This window comes from Oryctolagus cuniculus, chromosome 4 (genome assembly GCF_964237555.1).
Source record: "Oryctolagus cuniculus chromosome 4, mOryCun1.1, whole genome shotgun sequence".
NCBI lineage: Eukaryota > Metazoa > Chordata > Mammalia > Lagomorpha > Leporidae > Oryctolagus > Oryctolagus cuniculus.
The window spans coordinates 8,606,965-8,629,917 of NC_091435.1; the positions used below are offsets into that span (position 1 = coordinate 8,606,965).

General features: G+C 55.5%; 1 protein-coding gene across 7 annotated transcripts in view; it reads right to left on the bottom strand.

Moving 5' to 3' along the window:
• DOP1B (DOP1 leucine zipper like protein B) overlaps positions 1–22,953 on the bottom strand; it is a 119,383-nt gene that overhangs the window by 28,689 nt on the left and 67,741 nt on the right. For all 7 annotated transcript variants that reach the window (XR_011387689.1, XR_007914535.2, XM_051833576.2 and 4 more), the window contains exons 12-21: positions 20,346–20,448; positions 19,337–19,528; positions 16,171–16,852; positions 14,532–14,803; positions 10,372–10,524; positions 8,554–8,654; positions 7,753–7,943; positions 2,646–4,275; positions 1,835–1,946; positions 980–1,168 (exon numbers count right to left, since the gene is read on the bottom strand). Coding sequence is in view for 5 of the 7 variants with exons in the window: in XM_051833576.2 (XP_051689536.1) it covers positions 980–1,168; positions 1,835–1,946; positions 2,646–4,275; positions 7,753–7,943; positions 8,554–8,654; positions 10,372–10,524; positions 14,532–14,803; positions 16,171–16,852; positions 19,337–19,528; positions 20,346–20,448 (3,625 nt within the window). In the remaining 2 variants the exon portion in view is untranslated. The remainder of the gene's footprint in view (positions 1–979; positions 1,169–1,834; positions 1,947–2,645; positions 4,276–7,752; positions 7,944–8,553; positions 8,655–10,371; positions 10,525–14,531; positions 14,804–16,170; positions 16,853–19,336; positions 19,529–20,345; positions 20,449–22,953) is intronic.

Here is a 22,953-nt window from a genome sequence, read left to right on the forward strand (position 1 = left end):
CTGGAGGCCATGTGTGCACCACAGTGCAGGACAACAGGGCCACCAGGAGCTGTGGGTGAGCCCCGAGGCCACGCCTGGCACCAAGGACTCTCCACGATGCAGCAGTTTTGGGCTGATGGTTCAGCACAAAACCCCAGAGCCGCTCTGATGTGCCGCCCTGAACACAAGACAAGCCGTTCGGGCAGAAATGCCGTAGAGCAGGAGTGGGGAACACGTTTTCTGCAGGGGGCCATTTGGGTCTATCATCTGTGGGCCACACGGAGCCATCTTAAAAATCAGCCTGCTGTAGACTTGGATTTTGAGTCCTGCCTGAGATTGCCTTGGCAGGGGTCTGACCAAATGATGTCACAGCCTCACATGGCCTGTGGGCCAGACCTTCCCCACCCTGTAGACTCAGGTGAGGACTCTACCTGTCCCCACCTCCAAGGCTACAAAAAAGAAAGGAAGAAAAAAACAAGAGGCCAGACCCACTCACATCCTCGTGTTCAACGTACAGGGAGCTCATTCCTTAGAAACAAACTGGAGGGGCAGGCACTGTGGCGCAGCGGGTGAAGCCGCGGCCTGCAGTGCCGGCATCCCATGTGGGTGCTGGTCTGAGTCCCGGCTGCTCCACTCCCAATCCAGCTCTCTGCTATGGCCTGGGATGGCAGTAGGAAATGGCCCAAGTCCTTGGACCCTGTGCCCATGTGGAAGACCCAGAGAAGCTCCTGGCTTGTGGCTTCAGATCAGTATAGCTCTGGCTGTTGAGGCCATCTGGGGAGTGAACCAGCAGATGGAAGACCTCTCTCTCTCTCCCTCGCTCTCTCTCTGTCTCTCTGTAACTCTGCTTTCCAAATAAATGAATCTTTAAAACAAACAAACGAAACAACCAAACCGGAGACTTGTGTTTCTGACTTCCATTCCTGGAGTGCACCCGATTGAGGATGCACATTGCTGTGCAGGGACAACGGAAGGCAGAGTAAGGAGAAAGGCCACTCACTTTGGTGGTTTTAAAGTAGACGGAGGAGGAGCCCTTCGCGCCCCCCAGGATGTCGACAGGTCTCTTCTGAGCCTCCTCTTTCCTGAGAACGTTCCAGAGCAGGGCCATGGTGTTAACCACCCGGGGCAGCTCTTCCAGGATGGCGTTCCTGGCATTTCTCAAGTTGGTGGGGTCACCGATAGCCATGGCCTAAAGATGAAAACGAACACGTGAGCCTCGGCTACAGCTGGTGGGGCTGGGTCTGAGCTGCGGGAGTCTCTCCCTGGAGAGCCACACGTGAGGCTACGGGAAGCACTGTGCTTCCCTGTGCATTTCAACTACGGCCTGCTTGCAGGGAGAGGCAGCTGGAGTCTGGGGCTCCGCGCTGCACATGCTCTGTCATTCGACAAAGAACTGGATGGACTCTAAGGCTTAATCATATCTAAGGCTTAATCATGGATGGCGTGGAGCAACTAGCCGCTCTGATGGCTTCCGTCTCCAATTTCATGAACAGCAGGACAAGTGAAAACACGTTGCAGAGATGAACACGAGCAGCTTCACACGCACCCCACACAGTTACACGGGGCAGGGCAGAAGTGCCCGCTCAAGCAAGAACAAAACCGCATTTGCGTTATTTGCATGCATTTACATACACATTTGCATAACACACCCATCCGTACCACGCTCCCCCGACATTTCATTGCACATTCGTGATGCCTGCATATATTTACAACCTGCATATGCATTATCATCATTTGCATACACACATTTCTCACAAATGTTACATGCATACTTTACTTATTTGAAGCAGTCATAACCCAATGAAGGCAAACAAAAAATACGAAAATTGCTTCGAATTCACAAAAAAGAATGTACCTTTTTGTTTTGGTTGGGTTGTTCCAGAAGACAAAAGTGGCTAATGGTTGTCAGGCCTTCCAGAAGTGTGAGTGGATAATCTGGAGAAATGTTCTCCCTCTTGGAGGTTGTGCTGTGGTGAGGACATGAGAAACCGGCCGTGAGAAGTTTTGAAAATCAGGCCACAAAGTTTTAATCTTCCCTATAAACATGGGATCAGTCAGATGTCACCATTTTAAATAAACGCACGCTCTCATCATGAGATACTGTTATAACAATGATAGATGGAGCGGGTGCAGTTGGCCAAGGGGCTAAGGTGCTCACGTCCCATACTGGAGTGCCTGGGTGTGAGTCCCAGATCCTAGGAGACAGCAGTGACGGTTCCAGTCACTGGGTTCCTGCCACCTACGTAGGAGACTTGGATGGCTCCCTGCTCCTGGCTTTGGTCCTGGCCTAGGCCCAGCTGCTGTGCACAGTTGGGGAGTGAACCAGCAGATGGCGCTCGCTCACTCTGTCTTGTCTCCCTGACTCTGCAATGAGTTTTTAAATAAACAGGCATCTCTTGTGCTATTTTACTTTCGTAGTGTCACCTTGGAACAACGGTTTCAGATGTTGTAGAATTTCTATGAAGGTGACTCACATTTTTATGCAGAATTAACAGAGTAACGGATTTTCCCGGCAACACTGAGAAAGCCTGGGTAGCTGCACAGAGCTAAAAATAAAGCAACCCAACTGGAAGTTCCCTGACACCTCTCGTGCTGATGCTAGAGAGGCTGCTGACCAGACTGAAGTCACCTCCCGTCAGCACCCGAGGCAAAACGGGTCAGCGTACCTGACAGACAGCTTCACAGACTCGCTCTCGTACTGCTTGACCAGCTCGTCCAAGTTTTTGCAAATCTGGACAACAAAGGGAGTCACCGTCCAGCCCAGGGACTTTCCAAAGTACGGCAAGGAGTGCGTGACCAAGCTCACCCAGGCCGGGTGCATGCCGTAGCCGTAGGCGGGCTGCAGGCCCCTCACCACGGCCGACACCAGCAGGCCCTGCGAGGTGAGGGGGTGCGGTTGCACGTACTGCACGGCGCTGATGGCCTGCTGGAAGTTGAGGGTCTTCTGCCACTCCCGCGCCAGCGCCGGCTGGTTCCCGGCCTCCTCTTGCACCTGCCCCAGGTGGTGTTCCAAGACGATCAGCACCTGCAGGAGCTTCAGCAGCTCGATCTGCAGAGGGTGCTCGCTCCAGATCTGGTCCTGACCCAGGTGGATGAGGCTCTCCTCGAAGACGCCGTCCTCCAGCAGGGCCCCGCCCCGGTCGGCGGTGGCCAGGCCGTAGCGCTTCTGGCTCGTGTACATGGACGCCGACAGCGAGAGCAGCACAAACTCCTGGACCTTGCACCTCTGCAGCAGGCTGTGGATGAACTCCACGTTCTTCCCCTCCGCGGACTTGGCCACGGAGACCAGCTGGGTCATGATGCGGATCAGCACCTCCACGCTCTTGACCTGCACGTCCCGGTTGCCCAGGATGTCCCGGTGGGAGACCTTCAAGTAGCACGGGTAGTAGGCGCGCAGGAAGCTCAGGCAGAGGTAGGTGAGGAGCTCGATGAGCAGGGAGTGGGGGCACACGTTGGGGGGCTGGCTCTGGAGCTTTCCATAGAAGCTCTGGCCGATGAGGGCCTCCTGGTGGCGAGCCAGGAGGTTGGAGATGAGATTGAGGTGCGCGGTGGAGCTGGTGTCCATGCTGGTGCTGGACACGGCCTCGGTGAACTCCTTCGGGTTGGCTTTGAGCACGGCCTCCAGCACGGAGAAGGCGTACAGCACCCGGCGCGAGTCGTAGGGCTGCAGGTAGAGCAGGATGTGCTTGAACAAGGCCTCCAGCCGCTCCTGCCGCTCCCGCTGCTGCTTCAGCAGCCGGGACGTGGTGAGGGCCTGCAGCTCCACGTCGGCCTCCTCGTCGCTCGACAGCGACTCCGAAGCCTGGGTCTTGTCCGAGTCCGCCCGGGTCAGGCTCAGCCCGGCGCCGGCCTTGAAGCTTTCGGAGTGGAAGGCCGCCAGCAAGGACGGGCGCTTGGGGTACACCCTGCCCGCCATGGGGAGGGCCACACAGCAGTTCTCGTCCGGGCTCAGCTCCTGTGGCTCGTGGGAGGGGGACGAGAAGGAGGACGTGTTCTCGCTGTCCGTGTGGCCGGAGCTGGTGTCCGCGGACTCGGTGTGCTCGCTGCTGTCCCCGGCACCGTGGGCCGTCCCGTCGGGGAGGTCCACATAGTAGGGCAGGTCCTCCTCACTCACTTCGCTCCGCGGCAGGCCCTGCTCTGGTTCCTTCTCCACTTCGGCCCAGATGGCCTCGCGGTCGACCGTGGTGAACTGGCTCAGGGGCAGGTGTTCCTCCGAGCTGCCTTCCGGAAGCTCAGGCGCACCGCACGCCTGCTTGCAGGGGGTTTTCTTCCTGTTGAACCAGCGATGCAAATCCTCTGAAAATGACAGAAGCACAAACGGCTTTAGCACCCAGGGGTGGCTGTGGCGAACAGCTCTGGGACAGTCAAGTCAGACGGCACAGACGGGAAGTTCAATGCGAACAAAATTCCCACACGAAGCCACAGCCCCGGAGTCCAGATCACATTCCGGGCAGAAGGCAGACAACGGAGGGGCGAATCTAGCTACTCCATCATAGGGAATTTACATATTACAGCTTTTGGGGGAAAGCAGGTGAAAACCAGGGATCTAAGATGTCCCTGGAAGTGATCGGGGGCAACGTCCCGTGCCAGGGCAAACTGGGAAGCAGAGTGCAGACCACAGACAGGAGATGCGGCGCATCAGGGACGTGCCTGCAGCAGGCTGCCGATGGGAGCGAGCTGCAGGGGAGACGGGGCTGCAGAGTGGTGGGCACGGAAGGAGCCCGAGTCGGGGCAGCGTCTGCAGCACACAGCCAGGAGACAGCCGTCCAGGCTGCCTGCCCAGCCAATCCCCACCCCACCCCCTACCCCCATGCCGTTCAGCCTGCATCAGGGGGACTTCCTAATGCTTGGACTTCCCCCTTCCAGTTTTTAAGATAAGTGTGCTAGTATTCCTGAAAGCAGCCAACATTTGAAAGTATTTAAATCTCTTCTTCAAGATTTGTTTATTTGAAAGGCAGAGTGACAGAGGGAGGGGAAGAGACAGGGAGTGAGCGATCTTGCATCGGTTGGTTCACTCCCCAGATGGCCCCAACAGCCAGGGCTACGCCAGGCCGAGGTCAGAAGCCTAGAATTCCACCTGCATCTCCCACACGAGTGCAGGGGCCCAAGCACTTGGGCCAGCATCTGCTGCTTTCCCAGGTGCATTAGCGGGGAGATGAATCAGACACAGAGCAGACGGGACTTGGATCGGCTCTCTGATGACGGATGCTGGGTTTGCAAGTGGTGTTTTAGTCCGCTGAGCCACAATGCTGGCCTTCGAGTCTCAAAAAAAGGATCCCAACACAAAGAAATGATAAACGTTTAAGGACACGGAAACACTAACTCTCCTGATGCGGTCACTGCACATCGTATCCATGGACTGAATTCTCACACTGTACCCCATAAATAGTACAATTGCTATATGTCAGTTAAACATTTTCACAAATCAGTGAAAGACAAAGGTCTTTGGTGTTGCCAAACATTTCAATTCTGCAGGTTTCAACCAATCCACACCCTGAACATTGCACAGGACCAGGACAGAACTTCGGAAACGGAGAAGCTCCATGGAGCGCACCACCAAGTCCAGAACCTAGGTTTCTAGAGGATGGCAGAGGCGAGAGGAGGTGAGCGCTCACGTCCAGCTTCCTCCAGGGAGAGACGGTGGGAGCGAAGCCCTCTCTCCCACCAGGAGGCCGGCAGAAGGTGCCCAGGAAGGAAGCAGCAGGAGGTGCTGGGAGACTTTGAAAGCCCAAGCAAAGGGATGCTAAGAGACCTACTGCCTTGGCTGTCAACCTTTTAAGAAGGTGCTGAGTGTACACTTCCGTAAGTCTTGCTTTCTTGCAACACGGACTAACACAGCGCCTGCTCTCGGAGAAGGCAGCCAGCTTTCCCTCCCAAAGGCTACGAGGGCTCACAGGGTCAGCAAGAGGCGGGGCTGTTTCATGCACCTGCTTTCCCAAACATTGGGCTTTTTAAAAAACAATTAAATATTTATTTATTTGAGAGGTGGGGTGGGGGAGAGAGATTGATTTCCATCTGCTGGTTCACATCCCAAATGCCTCCAACAACTAGGGCTGGGCCGGGCCAGGCTGAAGCCAAGAGCCAGGAACTCCATCTAGGTCTCCCCTGTGGGTGGCAGGAACTCAACCCTTTGAGCGGCCCACTGCTGCCTCAGCAGAAGTTGGAATGAGGAGCACTGAACCCAGGCACGCTGATACGGGATGCAAGTGTCTTAACTGCGGGCTTAAACACCTGCCCCTGGGCTACGTTTCTAGGTAAGAGAAGACTGAGACAGCACCGAGTAACCCACCTAAACAAACTAACTCGAAGTTTAAACTCCCACCTAGAAAACTGTTCTCAAGCTGTGCTGGGTTAGTGCACCTGGCACAAGGGGTGCTGGGTTAGTGCACCTGGCACAAGGGGTGCTGGGTTAGTGCACCTGGCACAAGGTGTGCTGGGTTAGTGCACCTGGCACAAGGTGTGCTGGGTAAGTGCACCTGGCATGAGTGGTGCTGGGTTAGTGCACCTGGCACAAGTGGTGCTGGGTTAGTGCACCTGGCACGAGCTGTGCTGGGTTAGTGCACCTGGCACAAGTGGTGCTGGGTTAGTGCACCTGGCACAAGCGATGCTGGGTTAGTGCACCTGGCACAAGTGGTGCTGGGTTAGTGCACCTGGCACGAGCGGTGCTGGGTTAGTGCACTGGCACAAACTGTGCCGGGTTAGTGCACCTGGCACAAGGTGTGCTGGGTCAGTGCACCTGGCACAAGCTGTGCTGGGTTAGTGCACCTGTCATGAGTGGTGCTGGGTTAGTGCACCTGGCACAAGGTGTGCTGGGTTAGTGCACCTGTCACAAGCTGTGCTGGGTTAGTGCACCTGGCACGAGCGGTGCTGGGTTAGTGCACCTGTCAGGTTTACATAGTTTTTCTTTTCCTTCCCTGTGATCCCCTATGTTCTCTTGTGCTACAGATGCCTTCTGGAAATTCTCTGAATAGAAGGTTTATTTCTTTTGCATTTCTGCTACTGTGATGAACAGGACTTTGCAGCTGGAATGAACCTCAGAGCAGGCAGAAGAGAAACCACTAACCTCATAGCTGAACCTTCACAAATGCAGGGGTCTTCAACAAGTCTGTGGAACTGGGTATTGTGGAAAAAATGTATTTCTGCACCAAAATAAACTTCCCTTATCTATTTAAAAACTATTGATTGATTTGAAAGGCAGAGTTACAGAGAGAAATAGGGAGAGACTGAGAGAGAGAAATTTTCCATCAGCTGGTTCACTCCCCAGATGGCCACGACAGCGGGGTCTGGGCCAGGCTGGAGTCGGGAGTCTGGAACTCCATCCTGGTCTCTCACCGGGTGGCAGGGGCACAGGCACAGCGGCCGTCGTGCACGGCCTTCCTGGGTGCACGAGCAGGGAGCCGGATCAGCACGGCAGCTGGGACTCGTCTCGGCACCTGATACGGCAGATCCAGGCAAGGCAAGCAGCAGCGCGCCCTGCTGCACCACAGCACCGGCCCTGGCTTAGCGTCTTATTGCACAGGACTGTCTATTTCAAAAATTTTGTTTTTCAATAACAAAATGATCTAGTTTTCTGGTGACAGCAGCAGACTCACCACCTGGTATTTCTAGGTGCTGGTTCACCGGATCCTTACATTGCCAAAGTCCCCGCAGGTTCCCAAAGTCCTTTCTCGCTGTTTGTGTCTACTCAGCACGGAAGCCCAAGTCCCTCCACGCAGCTGCGTCCAGCCACTGTTTTCTCCCTCCCGCACCCGGGGCCCCGTGCGGGCTGCTCACCAGCCGAGTTCTCCTGCTTGAGGCACTGGATAGACGTTCGCTGGGTTTTGGGCTGCAGCAGGAGCAGGAGCACGGGTTCGAGGATGCGCGCCACGTCCCCGAGGGAGAGGGCGCGCACCAGCCAGCCCTGGGCTGCCGCGCTGATGGCACCGTCCGTGCAGGCCAGGCTGTCCAGCACCACGAACAAGGACCTGTGGGCGGGAACGCTGCACTGAGCCCGTGGTGTCATCACACGGACGCCCCGGGCAGCTGCACCCAAGCCCTGATGACAGATCCCAGCAGGCAAGGACCAGGGCTTCGCAACCTTGGTTTCAGGTTGGAAACACCAGGGCGCGCTTTAAAACCCCAGTGCCCAGGTCTCAACCAAAATGTGTTCCCCCTGGGGGTGGGCTCCTTGCTGCACGCCTGTCCTCCCACCTAGCGCTTCAGAGACTGCAACAGCATGGAGGACAGCGTTCCTGCATACTGTCTACACCTGAGGCAAGCGGTCGGCCATGTGACACACGTGCACACCCAGGGCAGCCGCCAGACCCGTCCAGGGGAGGCCCCTGCATCTGCCCACGGCACGAGGCGGAGGCAGGGTCTGAAGCAAGCTGGCTTGCTCACTCCCCGAGCAAGTGAAGAAAACTCCTGCCATGTATCCACGTGTGTCCAGCCACGTTCCCGCAGGGGAGGACAGGCACCGTCTGTTGTGCAGCACAGACGTCACCTCCCCCCACCCCAGCCCCATATGCCGAGCAAGAACCCTGCCGAACTTCCTTCGCGGGAGGGGAACTCTGACGACGGCGGCGGCGGCCTCACCTATCGAAGGAGCGATTGTGAGACGTCACTCGGCTGCCCTGGATCTCGCGTGTCAGGTGCCAGATGACGGAAAATCTAAACAGGGCTTCCAGGCGCGTCCCCTGAGCCGGAAAGAAACGAGAGCACAGAACTTAAGAACAGAGGCAGCGACGGCGTCAGCAGCGAGGATGCCACAGTTACTGGTCTGACGTCAGCAGCGGGAAAGGGACAACCCGCACCCGCTCCCTTTTCTCAACCACTTTATCACAGATGCACGGGTAGTAAAGTGTGCATTCAGGAGCTGGCGTCGGGGCCAGCCTCGTGGCACAGTGGCAACGCTGGCATCCCATATCAGAGCGCCGGTTCGAGTCCCCGCTGCTTTGCCTGTGAGCCGGCTCCTGGATGACCCATCGTGGAAGGCAGCAGAGGATGGCTCAATTGCTTGGGCTGCTGCCACCCATGTGGGAGACCCTGCGGGATCTCCAGGCTTCAATGTGGCCCAGCCCTGGCCACTGTGGCCATGCATTTGGGGAGTGCAGCAGCAAATGGAAGATCTTTCTCTCTGTGTGTCTCCCTCTCCACCACTCTTTCAAATAAATAAATTAATTAAAAAAGAAAAAGGACCTGGCCTTCGTGTCTAGGGTCACACCGGAAGCTCGAGGTTTAAGGAAAACGCTGGCGGGCACGGCTCCTCAGGCCACACGGAAGGGCCGGGCCCACACTGAAGAATGAAGACACACACACCGGACTCCAAGGCAGAGCCAGGGACGAGAAAATCTCAATCCATTCTTACATTTTCTACACCTGTCTACTACCCCAATAGGTTGGGAGGTGCGGCAAATGCTAACACAGGGGCCGGCATTGTAGCATAATGGGTAAATCTGCTGCCTGCCGTGCCAGCATCCCATATGGGCACCAGTTTGAGTCCTGGCTGCTCCACACTTTTTTTTTTTTAAGATTTATTTAGTTATTTGAAAGGCAGAGTTACACACAGAGAGGAGAGGCAGAGAGAGAGAGAGAGTTCTTCTATCCGCTGGTTCATCCCTGATTGACCACAATGGCAGGAGCTGAGCTGATCCAAAGCCAGGAGCCAGGAGTTTCTTCCGGGTCTCCTACGCGAGTGCAGGGGCCCAAGGACTTGGGTCATCTACTGCTTTCTCAGGCCACAGCAGAGAGCTTGATCAGAAGTGGAGCAGCCGGGACTCGAACCAGCGCCCATATGGGATGCAGGCACTGCAGGCGGTGGCTCTACCCGCTACACCACAGCTCCGGCCCCTGCTGCACTTCTGATCCAGCTCTCTGCTATGGCCTGGGAAAGCAGTGGAAGATGGCCAAGTCCTTGGGCCCCTGCACCCACGTGGGAGACCCAGAAGAAGCTCCTGGCTCCTGGCCTCAGCTTGGCCAGTTCTGGCCATTGCGGCCATCTAAGAAGTGAACCACCTGATGGAAGGACTGCCCCTCGCCCCATAACTCTGCCTTCAAATAAATAAGTATTTAAAAAAATTACTTACACAGACTTTGGGCAGATTTCCCTTGCAAACCTTGATCTTGGGACTGCAAAGGGGATGGTTTGAGCGCACAGCAGCCTCCAGCCCCAACACTCTGGAGCACCCCCGCTCACGAATCAGGATGCCCAGAGCCCCAGACTTCAGCAGGTGCTTCAAAATGCTTACGGAAAACTACCATCAAGAACCTCTGTGCAGGCTGCAATTTTGGGGGCCCAAATCAACTTAGCTTTCCAGGCCATTTTTCATCCAAGTATGTCTCGGGAGGTACGGCAGTGGGCTGCTCCAGCAGCGAAGGCCGGCTGGGGGCTGCGTCACGGCCGGAAGCGCTCACCTTGTCGGGGTCCAGGAGGGCGTGGCAGATGATGTCCTCGCAGACGTTGGCCGTGGGGGCCAGGCAGTGCAGCCGGTAGAACAGCTCCACACAGGTGATGTGGTGCTCCCGGGTCTCCTTGTTCAGCTGATTCCAGAGCACGCGAGCCACCCTCTGGGATGAGCACAAGGCAGCGGAGACCGCGTCAACACAGCAGCACGCACACGCGTGCCCCGTGCCCTCGCGTCAGTCCAGTTCCAACCCCGATGAGCTGCCTCTGACTTCCATCGCTGTGAGAGCATCCTAGGTTCCCAGAGACCCATCGGCGACACAGACGACACCGGGAATGGAGCAGAACCCAGCCGAGGCCCCCAGCACCGCAGCGCCCGGGTTGTCCGTGACGGTTTCCCACCAGCTGACCCCCAACTTCACTTTCAGGAAGGCAGTCAGCGGGAGACTGCACCCGAGGGAGGGAAGCAGCCTCAGCCTCCGCCGGCCCTGGGGACCCACTGTGAGCATGGTGGGTCTGCAGTGGCCGCCGGGCCAGCGTTGTGGCATAGCGGGTTAAGCCACTGCCTGCAGTTACACTGGCATTCCATATGAGTGCTGGTTTGAATCCCTGCTTCTCCACTTCTGATCCAGCTTCCTGCTAATGTGTGTGAGAAAGCAGCAGAAGATGACTTGAGTGCTTGGGCCCCTGCCACCTGTGTAGAAAACTCTGCCTGGCCCAGCCAGTCTGTAGAGTTACAGACAGTGAGAGGGAGAGGCAGAGAGAGAGGTCTCCCATCTGCTGGTTCACTCCACAAACGGCCACAACGGCCATTCTATTTATTTATTTATTTAAGATTGTATTTATTTGAAAGACAGAGTTACAGAGAGAGGTGGAGACAGAGAGAGAGGTCTTCCATTCGATGGTTCACTCCCCAACTGGCCGCAACAGCTGGAGCTGTGCCGATTCGAAGCCAGGAGCAGAAGCTTCTTCTGGGTCTCCCATGTGGGTGCAGGAGCCCAAGGCCTTGGGCCATCTTCTACTGCTTCCCCAGGCCACAGCAGAGAGGTGGATGGGAAGAGGAGCAGCCGGGACTAGACCGGTGCCCATGAGATGCTGGCACTTCAGGCCAGGGCGTTAACCCACTGTGCCACAGAGCCTGCCCCATTTTACTTATTTGAAAGAGAGTTACAGAGAGAGGTAGAGCCAGAAAGAGAGGTCTTGCATCCAGTGGTTCACTCCTCCAAATGACCACAATCATCAGAGCTAAGCTGACTCGAAGCCAGGAGCCAGGAGCTTCTTCCAGGTCTTCCACACAGGTGCAGGAGCCCAAGGTCTTGGGCCATTTTCTACTGCTTTCCCAGGCCATAGTAGAGAGCTGGATTGGAAGTGGAGCAGCTGGGATTCAAATTGGTGCCTACATGGGATACCAGCACTGCGGGTGGTGGCTTTAACCCACTGTGCCAGCCCTGAAATGTATACATGTTCAAAGGTGAATCATAGGGTGTGAATCATAGCTCTATGAAGCTGTTATCGCCGCGGCTCACTAGGCTAATCCTCCGCCTTGTGGCGACGGCACACTGGGTTCTAGTCCCGGTCGGGGCGCCGGATTCTGTCCTGGTTGCCCCTCTTCCAGGCCAGCTCTCCGCTATGGCCAGGGAGTGCAGTGGAGGATGGCTCAAGTCCTTGGGCCCTGCACCCCATGGGAGACCAGGAGAAGCACCTGACTCCTGCCATCCATCGGATCAGCGCGGTGCGCCGGCCGCAGCGGCCATTGGAGGGTGAACCAATGGCAAAGGAGACCTTTCTCTCTGTCTCTCTCTCTCACTGTCCACTCTGCTTGTCAAAAAAAAAAAAAAAAAAAAAAAAAGAGGAGAGAGTTCATCTCAGTTAAACGCCGTTTTTGAGATGCGTTCATTCCGATATGAGTAGGGAAAAATCCAGCCTGTTTGAAAGTCTTAGAGGGGCCAGTGCTGTGGCACAATGGGTAAAGATGCCACTCACAGTGCCGGCATTCCATACGGGCACCAGTTTGAATCCCAGCTGCTCCACTTCCAATCCAGCTCTCTGCTATGACCTTGGAAAGCAGCAGAAGATGGCTCAAGTCCTTGAAGAAGCTCCTGGTTCCTAGCTTTGGATCTGCTCAGCTCCAGCTGTTGTTACCATTTGGGGAGTGAACCAGTGGATAGAGAACTCTGTCTCTCTCTCTGCCTCTGCCTCTCTCTCTTTTTTTTTTTTTTTAATTTTTTTTTTTTATTTGAAAGTCAGAGTTACACAGAGAGAGGAGAGGCAGAGAGAGAGAGAGGTCTTCCATCTGATGGTTCATTCCCCAGATGGCTGTAATAGCCAGAGCTGCGCTGAACCGAAGTTAGGAGCCAGGAGCTTCCTCTGGGTCTCCCATGTGGGTGCAGGGGCCCAAGGACTTGGGTCATCTTCTGCTTCTTTCCCAGGCCATAGCAGAGAGCTGGGTTGGAAGAGGAGCAGCTGGGACTAGAACCGGTGCCCATATGGGAGGCCGGCGCTTCAGGCCAGGGCGTTAACCCGCTGCACCACAGCGCCGGCCCCTCTGCCTTTCAAATAAATAAATATATATATATTTTTTAAGTCTTACAGAGAGCTGCTGCAAGCTCTACGACAGTTTGGATTCAACGACCCCTTCACACACAGTTCTGTGTTTAGTAAATCCCTTAGTGTCTCACTTTTCAGGGTATGTGCCGCCCCTCCACTTGCTGGGAAGGCACGTTCCGTCCACGGGTCCTGGGGGGCAAGCAAACTCCTGTCTGCAGCAAACGCCTCTCCTCCCTTCACCCCACCTCTCTGCCACGGGCTGGACCAGCAGAAGGAATCCAACCCAAGAGGGTCTCACCAGCAGACTGTTTTACAACCTTGACCTTTAGTGGAGAATTCTAAGAGCTCCAGGTCCACCAGCTCTGGGAACCAAACTTGAGGGTCATGAGGCAGAGGGAAGGTCGAGGTGCCACTGGAAAGCTGGCTGGCTGGCAGGGAGATGTGCAGAGCGAGTTCCTGGCACGGGGAGCAGCTTCCCGTTCTGTCTGGGGAGGCCCAGCTGCCCGCCACGCCTGCTGCTCCCTTCCTCCTTACAGAAAGCTTCACAGTGGCTTCCAGTCTCTTGCAGTTAAATGGGCTCTACGATGTACTTCTTTAAATGATGTTCTTATTCTGTCCCCAAGAAAGAGGGACAACATTTGCTTGCCGTATTCAGCCATAATCTTTCTTAAGTCTGACAAGTCCTAAGAGTCCCTGGAGGCTAAGCCCTCCTACTTCCACCACATCCTTTAATCTCACAAACTGGAGCATGGGTTCTTTCTCCTAATACTCAGATGATTATAGGGTCGTTACACGTGAAGTCGAATCAGCCTAAATCTAGATACGAACGTTTACTGAGTACCTGCTGCTGGGTCAGAGGTTGTGCATGGGGCTGGTGTTGTGGTGCAGCAGGTTTAGCCACTGCCTGCGACACCAGCATCCCATGTGAGCACCAGTCCCAAGTCCCAGCTGCTCCACTTCTAACCCAGCTCCCTAATGCTCCTGGGAAAGGACCAGAAGATGGCCCAAGTGCTTGGGCCCCTGCACCCACGTGGGAGGCCCGGATGGGTATTCAGGCTCGTGGCTTCAGCCTGGCCTACCCCTGGCCACTGCGGCCATTTGGGGAGTACACCAGCAGACGGAAGATCTCTGTCTCTCCCTCCCTCTCTCTGTTACTTTGCTTTTCAAATAAATAAATTAACCTCTACAGAAAGAAAAGAAAAAATGGGCCAGAATTTGTGGCATGCCAGATTAAGCCACTACCACCAGCATCCCATACGGGTGCCGGTTCGAGTCCTGGCTGCTCCATTTCCAATTCAGCTCTCTGTTAATGCTCCTGAGAAAGGGGCAGAAGATGGCCCAAGTGCTTGGGCCCTTAAACTCATGTGGGAGACCTGGATGGAGATTCAGGGTCTTGGTTTCAGCCTGGCTCAGCCCTAGCCATTGCAGCCACTGGGGAGTGAATCAGCAGAAGGAAGCTCTCTATGTCCCTCTTAAACAAATAAACAAACAAACAAACGAACGAAAAAACCAACCCAAGAAGCTGTGCAGCAGCCCGGGACACAGGCGGTCTCCGTCTCAGGACAGCCCTATTCACGGCCAGTGGCCACCCCTGGGGGACACGCCTCTTGAGAGCAGGGAGTACCTGATAGAAGTCCGTTTTTTCTGCAACAACTTTCAGTATCCCCGGTGCGATGGGAGGCACGGTCACCATCTGCAGCTGGCCAAAAAACGGGTTGTGTCCGGAGCTCCGGGAGCGCTTCATCTTGTCTTCAATGACGAGCGCGAGGGACTGCGAGTGGTTGATCACTTCCAGCAGCGTGGAGATGGCCACGTTCTGGAGGCAGCAGTCGTTCACACAGCAGGCAATCGTCATGAGGGACTTGAGCCAGGCTGGGAAACTGGGGTCGCCGGCTCCTGCAGCCAGGGACAAGTGAGAGTGTGTGAGTGGCAGCGGGTCTGCCGAGGCACCACGGGAGGGCAGCGTGCTGACCTTCTGCGGGAGGGGGAGGGGTGCTCTGTGGAAACGGGGTCTGCACAGATGTCGTCCAGTTAGGGTGAGCTCTAATCCACCGTGATTGGCGTCCTCGCGAGAGGAAAATGCCACGGCAAGATGGAGACACCCGGGGAGACTGCCCTGTGAGGACGCGGGCAGAGTCTGGAGGGAAGCAGCTGCCAGCCACGGGAGGCCACGGGCTGCGGCCACCAGCCGGAGCTGGGAGAGGCAAGGAGGGCTCCGCCCAGAGCCACAGAGAGGGAGTGGGGCCGGGCAGTCCTTGTGACTCGGGCCTCCGGAACTGCGAGGGGAGACAGTTCTGAAGTCTTCAACCTCCCTGTTTGTGGGGGCGTTGCTATGGCAGCCCAGCAAACCAACACATAAACCTGCAATAACCGGTGCCATGAAACAGCCTAAGAACCACCTACAGTAACACCTCTGATGAGGGCGCTTCAACAAGCTCATGCAAAAATGCAATTAAAGATAGGCTTATTTTGGTGCAAAAAAAGTTTGAAATCAACACATGCTATGCATTCGCCATGAACTTTTGGATGGTTCCTTGGATGTCCTGGGTTTCTGAGGGGCTGCCTAGCTACCCAAGGTACCCTTGGGGCTGGCAGGTTACGGTGCTGTGGCACTGACGTCCATATTGGAGTGCTGCTTCAAGTCCTGGTTTCTCTGCTTCTGATCCACCTCCCTGCTGAATGTACCTGGGAAGGCAGCGGACGATGACCCAAGTACTTGGGCCCCTTCTGCCCACGTGGAAGATCAGGGTGGAATTCCTGGCTCCTGGCTTTGGCCTGGCCCAGACCTGGCTGTTGTGGCCATTTAAGGAGTGAGCCAGAGTACAGAAGATCTCTCTCTCTCTCTGTCTCTCCCTCTGTCACTCTGCCTTTTAAATAAATAAATAAATAAATCTAAAAAAAAAAAAAAAGATACAGACCCAGGGAGCAAAAGTAAATAAATAAAACAAAAACACAATCCTGGTCCTTACCAACCTGCCACAGAGTGAGACAGAAGTCAAAAACGTTCACAACTCATTGACAAACAGGGATGGAAACCAACGTGGCCGACACAGGCTAAGCACCCTTTCTCAGAACGCTGCGCGTCTGGGAGCTTCCCAAGGCGGGACGTCTGCGCAGGCTTCACGGCTGGGCATCCTCACCCCGAAAATCCGAAACCCGAAACGCTCTGGAGTCTGAGCTTGCGGGCACAGCTCCAGCTCGTCTGTCGCCTCAGTAAGGGGTGGCCCAGGGGGACGGGCTCCGGGGGAAGGGCCGCCACTCACCTGGGAGCTGGAAGAGCGTCGCGCAGAGCTGCTCCATCTCCTCCTGGGACAGGTAGACGGGGAAGGTGGCGCAGTCGAGCAGCAGGTGGCAGGCAGCCGCAAAGGCCTCCCTGCACTCCTCCCTGGAGCCCCCCAGCTCGATCACGGCCTGCTCCACGCCCCAGTCTCCCTCCTTCTTCCTGCTCGGGCTGCTGGGCAGAGACGGGGGCGACTCGGAACTCCTCGCCTTGAACGGAGACCCTCGCACCGTGAACAGGTCCGAGAGCATCTGCTTGAACTGGGGCACGGTGATGGGCTTGGCCTCCCAGGAGTTCTTCCTGCCGGGGTTGCTGGCCGCCGGGCGCGGGGTCCCATCCTTCTCCTGCTTCCCCGCCGGCTCCTCGGGCCTGCTCTCCTCCCCGGACGCCGTCAGCTGCCCTCCAAAGATGTTCTTGCTGGCGAAGTTGGCGATCAGCTCCTGGATGCAGAGAAACGTCTTCTGCATGCTCCCGCCCTTCTTCCAGACGTCGTCTCGGTCGGGGGACACCTGAGGGACCCTCAGGTGCTCGGACAGCTCCGGCGACGAGGCGCTGAGCCCGATCCCGCTGTCCTCAGATTTCAGCGGGGGGAACGACGCGTCTTCGTCCCTGGCAATCACTGCCTTTGTTTCTAAAATTACTTCGTTTTCGCCTTTTACTGGACTCTGAAAAAGGAAAAGGAAACCACTATTAACATTGTGCTGGGCATCTCCTTAAGACTGAGGAATTCGAGGACCTGCTGAAAATCAGGAATGCCCTTCAAAGCCATTTTTCAGGACTGCTGCCCTTTCCAGCAAGAGAATCCATGGAAAGAGAACACAGCAGTAAGGAGGCAGGCGAAGTAGGGGAGTGGGGCCCCAAGGAACAGGCGGATGGGGCCGCACGCCCTGGGGCAAGGCTGGACGCAAGTGTTCCACACTGGAGTTGCTGGGCTTGACACCTGGCTCCGGCCCTGGACTCCAGCTTCCTGCCAAGGGAGATCTCGGGAGACAGTGGGGATGCCTCAAGTGACTGGGTTCCTACCACCCATGTGGGAGACCTGGACTGAGTTCCTGGCCCCCGCTTCAGACTGCGCAGCCCTGGCTATTGTGGGATTTGCAGGGTTGGAGGGGGCATCAGTCAGCGGGATAGGAGCCCCACCCCTCTCTCTTGCTCTCTGTGTCTCTCAAATAAAAAAAAATCAAAAGAAATGTAGGTTGCTTATAACTTGTTTCCAACTAACTAAAAGATGTGAATGACCATCTGGCACTGTGGTGTAGCAGTTAAAGCCTCCACCTGCAGATCCGGCATCCCATATGGGCACCAGTTCAAGTCCTGGCTGCTCCACTTCCCATCCAGCTCCCTGATAATGGCCTTTGAAAGCAGCGGAAGATGGGCCAAGTGCTTAGGTCCCTGCCCCCTTGCAGGAGACCTGAAAGGAGATCCTGGCTCCTGATTGGCTCAACCTCTGCCATTGTGGCTATTTGGGGAGTGAATCAGCAGATGAAGACTTCTCTCTCTGTCTCTCCCACTCTCTCTCTCTAACTCTGCCTCTCAAATAAATATATAAATCTTTAGGCCGGCGCCGCGGCTCACTAGGTTAATTCTCCACCTGTGGTGCTGGCACCCTGGGTTCTAGTCCCGGTTGGGGCGCCGGATTCTGTCCTGGTTGCTCCTCTTCCAGTCCAGCTCTCTGCTGTGGCCTGGGAGTGCAGTGGAGGATGGCCCAAGTGCTTGGGCCCTGCACCCCATGGGAGACCAGGAGAGGCACCTGGCTTCTGGTTTTGGATCGGTGCAGTGCGCTGGCCATGGTGGCCATTTGGGGGGTGAGCCAATGGAAGGAAGACCTTTCTCTCTTTCTACTCTGCCTGTCAAAAAAAAGCTCTAAAAACCATGAATGAGGAAACTGAGCTGATGGTCAAATAAAGGCATGAAACCCTAAGATGAAGCTGAAAAAAGTATCTGTTCAGCAATATATATATATTACATATATATACATACACATACACATATATACATATAGATGCAGACACGTGTTCACTCACATGTATACCTACACCTGTTCACACACATGCAGGCGTGCACACAGCAGCTTTTCCAGCGTGGTGCCACTTTAACCTTCAATGGACTGATTCACCTCTTGTCTCTGTCTAAACTAAACACCAGCTGAGCTTCCCTAACCTGGAACTCTGAGGCTTTCTGAGTACTGCCAGGATCATCCCATGCATGTGCTAAACCACCGTTTCTTTGGCCTACGCGTGTAAGAGACACAATGATCTTTGTTGAGATGTGGATCCTGTCCCCGAGACACCGCATGTGTATGCAAACATTCCAAAATCTGAAAAACAAACAAACAAAAAGCCCGAAATCTGAAACGCTTCCGGTCTCAGGCAGCTCAGAGAAGGGAGGGGTGCTTGGCCCAGGCTCCACTGAATGTGAAACCCTCGGCAGCTGCCCACCTGCTCCTGGGGAGGGAGGCGGCTGGGTGTCTGTGCTCAGGTCTGTGGACCACGCATGCTAGCGCTTTGTGCCCTACGTTGTTTTCAGGACATTTTCTTCCACTAGCTAGAGCAGCTACAGAAGACAGAGATGAGCCCAAGCTCGTAACTGGGGTCGCCATCCGCAAGTGGTCTGCATGCTGAGCCCCAATTCCCGTCCAGTCACCTGCCCGCCACTGCCCTGACCCGATTTCAAGGGCAAAATTTCCAAATCCCTAAATAAAGTAGAAAACAGAAACCATCAATCTGAAGACAATGGGCATCAAACTGCGAGATGATTACTGTCTGTCTTTCTGGAAGGCAATCTGGCAACATCGCTGACCATTTTTTAGAAAAGATTTTTGAAATTTATTTTAAAGTCAGTGATGGAGAGAAAGTGGGGTGTGGAGGGAGATAGAGACCTTCCATCCTCTGGCTCACTCCCCAAGTTCCCACAACAGCCAGGGCTGGGCTAGGCTGAAGCCAGGAGCCAGGGACTCCATCTGGGTCTCTCACATGGGCCATCCTCCACTGCTCTCCCAGGCGCATCAGCAGGGAGCTGGACAGGGGCTTGAACCAGCACTCTGATGCCAGCGTTGCAAGCAGGGGCTTCACTGGACGCGGCACAACACTGGCCCCGGCCATAGGCTGCCCCAGTCCCGCAGAGCCCTTCCCGCGCCTCGGGGCACATACCGAGCTGCCGCTGGTGAACTCCGCGTCCAGGTAGGAGGGCGGCATCTGCACCTTGCTGAGCACCTTGAAGCACGTCTTCAAGGCGTGCGTGAGTTCCGGCAAGCTCAAGGCCCCCATCTCCTCAGCGAGAGGCCGCACCAGGCAGCCAAGCACCTGCGGGAGGCACTGGGTTTGCACCTCAGAGTAAAGTTCCTGTGAAAGAAGCACAGGTGTAATGAACTCCCACGCCATCCGCTTACAGTCTGGACAAATCCAGGAAATTCAGTTTCTTAGAGCTTAGGTTTCATATTAAATCCCAAATCAGAAAACAAACAATATTTTCTTTTTATCCAGATCAAGCAGGCCACTCTTCCACTCTTTTCTTTCTAATGGAGAAAGAAATAATAAAACTGCCGCACGCATTTCAAACTGCAGAAATTGGCTTCCTCTGTGACAATTAGCCACCTGTGCAATTTTAATTAGAAAATATATTTACAGTCACCCCTAAACAAATAGCTGGAGAACAGGATGATGGCCAGTTCAACAGCTGGTTTACTTGACGTCAGCTCGGCCCACGTACATGGGGCTCAAAAACTGTGAGCTCTTCTAAACAAGATGTTAAAAACAGCAGGAGGGCGGCGTCTGGCCCCGCAGTCAAGCTGCCAGCCGGGATGCCTGGGTCTCAGTCTGAGTGCTTGGGATCGAGTCCTGGCTCCACTCTCAATCCCAGCCTCCTGCGGATGTGCAGGTGACGGCTCCAGGGGTTAGATCCCTGCCACCCGCGTAGGAGACCTGAATTAAGTTCTCGGCTCCCAGCTTTGGCCTAGCCTAGCCCTGGCTACTGGGTAACAAGCTGGCAGACAGGAGTTCCATCTGTTTGTCTGTCTTCCTGCCTCTCATAGCAAAAAAAGAATTATGAGCATAAGAGGTTACATCCAGGTACAGTTTCCAAGCTGAAACGAACATCCGGGGTTCTCAGTAAACCTGGGCTTTCCGGGCAGGCGCCGTCCCGTCCCAGCAGAGCACCTACCAAGGGAATCACGTCCAACAGGAACACGAGGAGGCTGCAGAGCTCGGAGACCGTGGGGGGCGGGCCGGCGCTCCTCCAGGCAGGGTCCCTCTGCTTCTCTGGCCTGCAGCCATCACAGGAGAAAACAAGTGAGTCCTTGCTCCTAATGCACCTGTCAGTACTTCCGGTGGTTACTCCACTTCCAAGAGAGTTAAAGACGGCTTCTGCCGCTCTAAGAGCTGAGCACAGAGCAGGGATGACACTCGCAGGTGTCTGTGACCTACCTGTCTGCGGCATGGGCTCTGTCAGTTCAGACGTGCGCAGTCCCGTGCCCGTGTGGGACGTCACGCCCGGCAGACCTGCAGCACCAGGTACAGTCCTGGTCCCCAGCCCCAGGCCCAAGGCAAGTCCCAGGGCAGGAGTAGGGGCTCAAGACCACCACAGGCCAAGTGGCACCTGGCTGGAGGCATCTGACACACATGGGCCCTCCGGGGACTCCCAGGGGCTCAGCAGCACCTGGGCTGGTTACAGTTCGCTGGCTTCTACAGTGCAGCCCAACTTACAGATGAAGCCCAGTGCCAGCAGCTTATCCCTTACTGACGTCTGACACTCCCCTCAACAAGCAGGTGCCTGCAGAAGTGGGTGCCGTGGCCTCAGGACCCATCGTGTGTTCTGCGCCCAGAGTCATCGAGCCGCAGAGCGGGCAGAACTGCCTGTAGTGGACACCTTCAGACCTCTGCTCCGGACACGACGCCTTAAGTAACACGGTGTCAGGAGGATCTGCAGAGCACACCTGTGCTTTAGGCACTGCAGGGGGATGTGGGTAGGCTCTGCGGTGTCCCAGGGGTGTCCTGGAAGCCACTCCCCACGGCTACCCGAGGGTGGCTGTGTGTACTGACTTTCAGAGCACAGTAACTGAGGATCCACCTCGCTGCTATCGGCTAGCCCATGCCGAGGTCTTTCTCTGTCCTGTAAGTCAGCGCTGATGATCACAGTTCATCTTAGAGGGAGAATTCCTTCAAAGAACCGCACCCTAGAGGTGTTAGCTATTTCGGGGTGTCTACTCAAAACACCCTGTGTGTCGCTCCCCCTCTTCGTGGAGGAACGACACTGAACCCTGCGCTGTTCTTTCGTCTGCTCGGCCCTCCTCGGGTTTGCTGCTGGTTCTTCCCGGGTTGGCTACTGTCCCTTCCACCTCCGTGGAAGGGCAGTTCCCCCTGGCCACATTCCCCACTTCCGCAGGGGAGCGGCACACCGCCGGCCGGCTCTCTCGGGGGCTGCACAGGTGTTCCCTCAGATGTTCCCCTTAGATGTTCCTGGTGCATGCCGTCTCTCTCCTCCCTTATAGTCCTCCTCTGCCAATCCCAACTCGGCTGCCCACACGCCGAGTACGCTGCTCTCCTCCAATCAGGAGCAAGTCCTACAGTTTATTGGTTGAACTGGAGGCAGCTGCGTAGAAGCTGTTTTCTCCTCTCCCAGCGCCATATTGTGGGAGAGCAGATGCATAGAATAAGTCTTAATTCCAGTAACTCAGTCCAGTCCGGGCTGCTCCCCACACCTGTGCACAGAGGACAGATGACAACATTGCCACTGTACTGCAGGCAACAAGGACAAGACTGAAACCTGTTTATTCACTCAGGAGACCACAGCACTTAGTGGACGGTCGGTGCCCTCAGACAGCTCACTGCAAAACGTTACTGCTGCAGGACTTGGATAGAGCGGACCCTGTCACTTGGGGAGGCACATCTGTTATGGACGCACGTAACAGCATGGCAGGGACACCCAGGACAATGATGGCCTCTGGGAGGAAAGCAGCACCAAGGGCTGGGAGGGTGGGGGGCTGGCTCCACCCGGGTAGCAGCCACTTGCGGGGCCAGCATCCCATATGGGTGCCGGTTTGAGTCCTGGCTGCTCCACTTCCAGTGCAGCTTTCTGCTATGGCCTGGGAAAGCAGAGGAAGATGGCCCAAGTGCTTGGGCCCCTGCACCCGTGTGGGAGACCTGGAGGAAGCTCCTGGCTTTGGATCGGCACAGCTCTGGGGAGTGAGCCAGCAGATGGAAGACCTCTCTCTCCCTCTCTGCCTTTGCCTCTCTGTAACTCTGCCTTTCAAATAAATACATAAATATTATTTTAAAAAAGAAAATAACCAGGGCAGGTGCTTGGCCTGGTAGTGGAGACATCGGTTAGGATGCCCACATGACTGCCTGGACAATTCCCAGCTCTGCTCCTGACTCCAGCTCCCTGCGAATGCACACCCTGGGAGGCAGCAGTGACGGCTCAGGTAACCGGGTCCCTGCCACCCACCTGGGAGACCTGGGTTGAGTTCCCAGCTCCTGGCTTCGGTCTGGCCCAGCCCACACTGGCCATTGTGGACATTTAGATAACAAACCAGCAGATGGAAAATTCCATCCTACTCCCCCAAATTAAAAAAAAAAAAGAGCTTTTTAAAAAAAGTGTCAGTAAAGCTCATTATGGTAGCTTAAAGCATTAATGCTTTACTGTAACCAGGGCTACACTAATTCCAACAGGAAGGTAAGAAGACAGAGGATTTCCAGAACATTCTCCAGGCAGAGCCACAACACTAAGCTGCTTTACACAGATCAGGCCGGGAGAACGGTGCCAAGAAAGA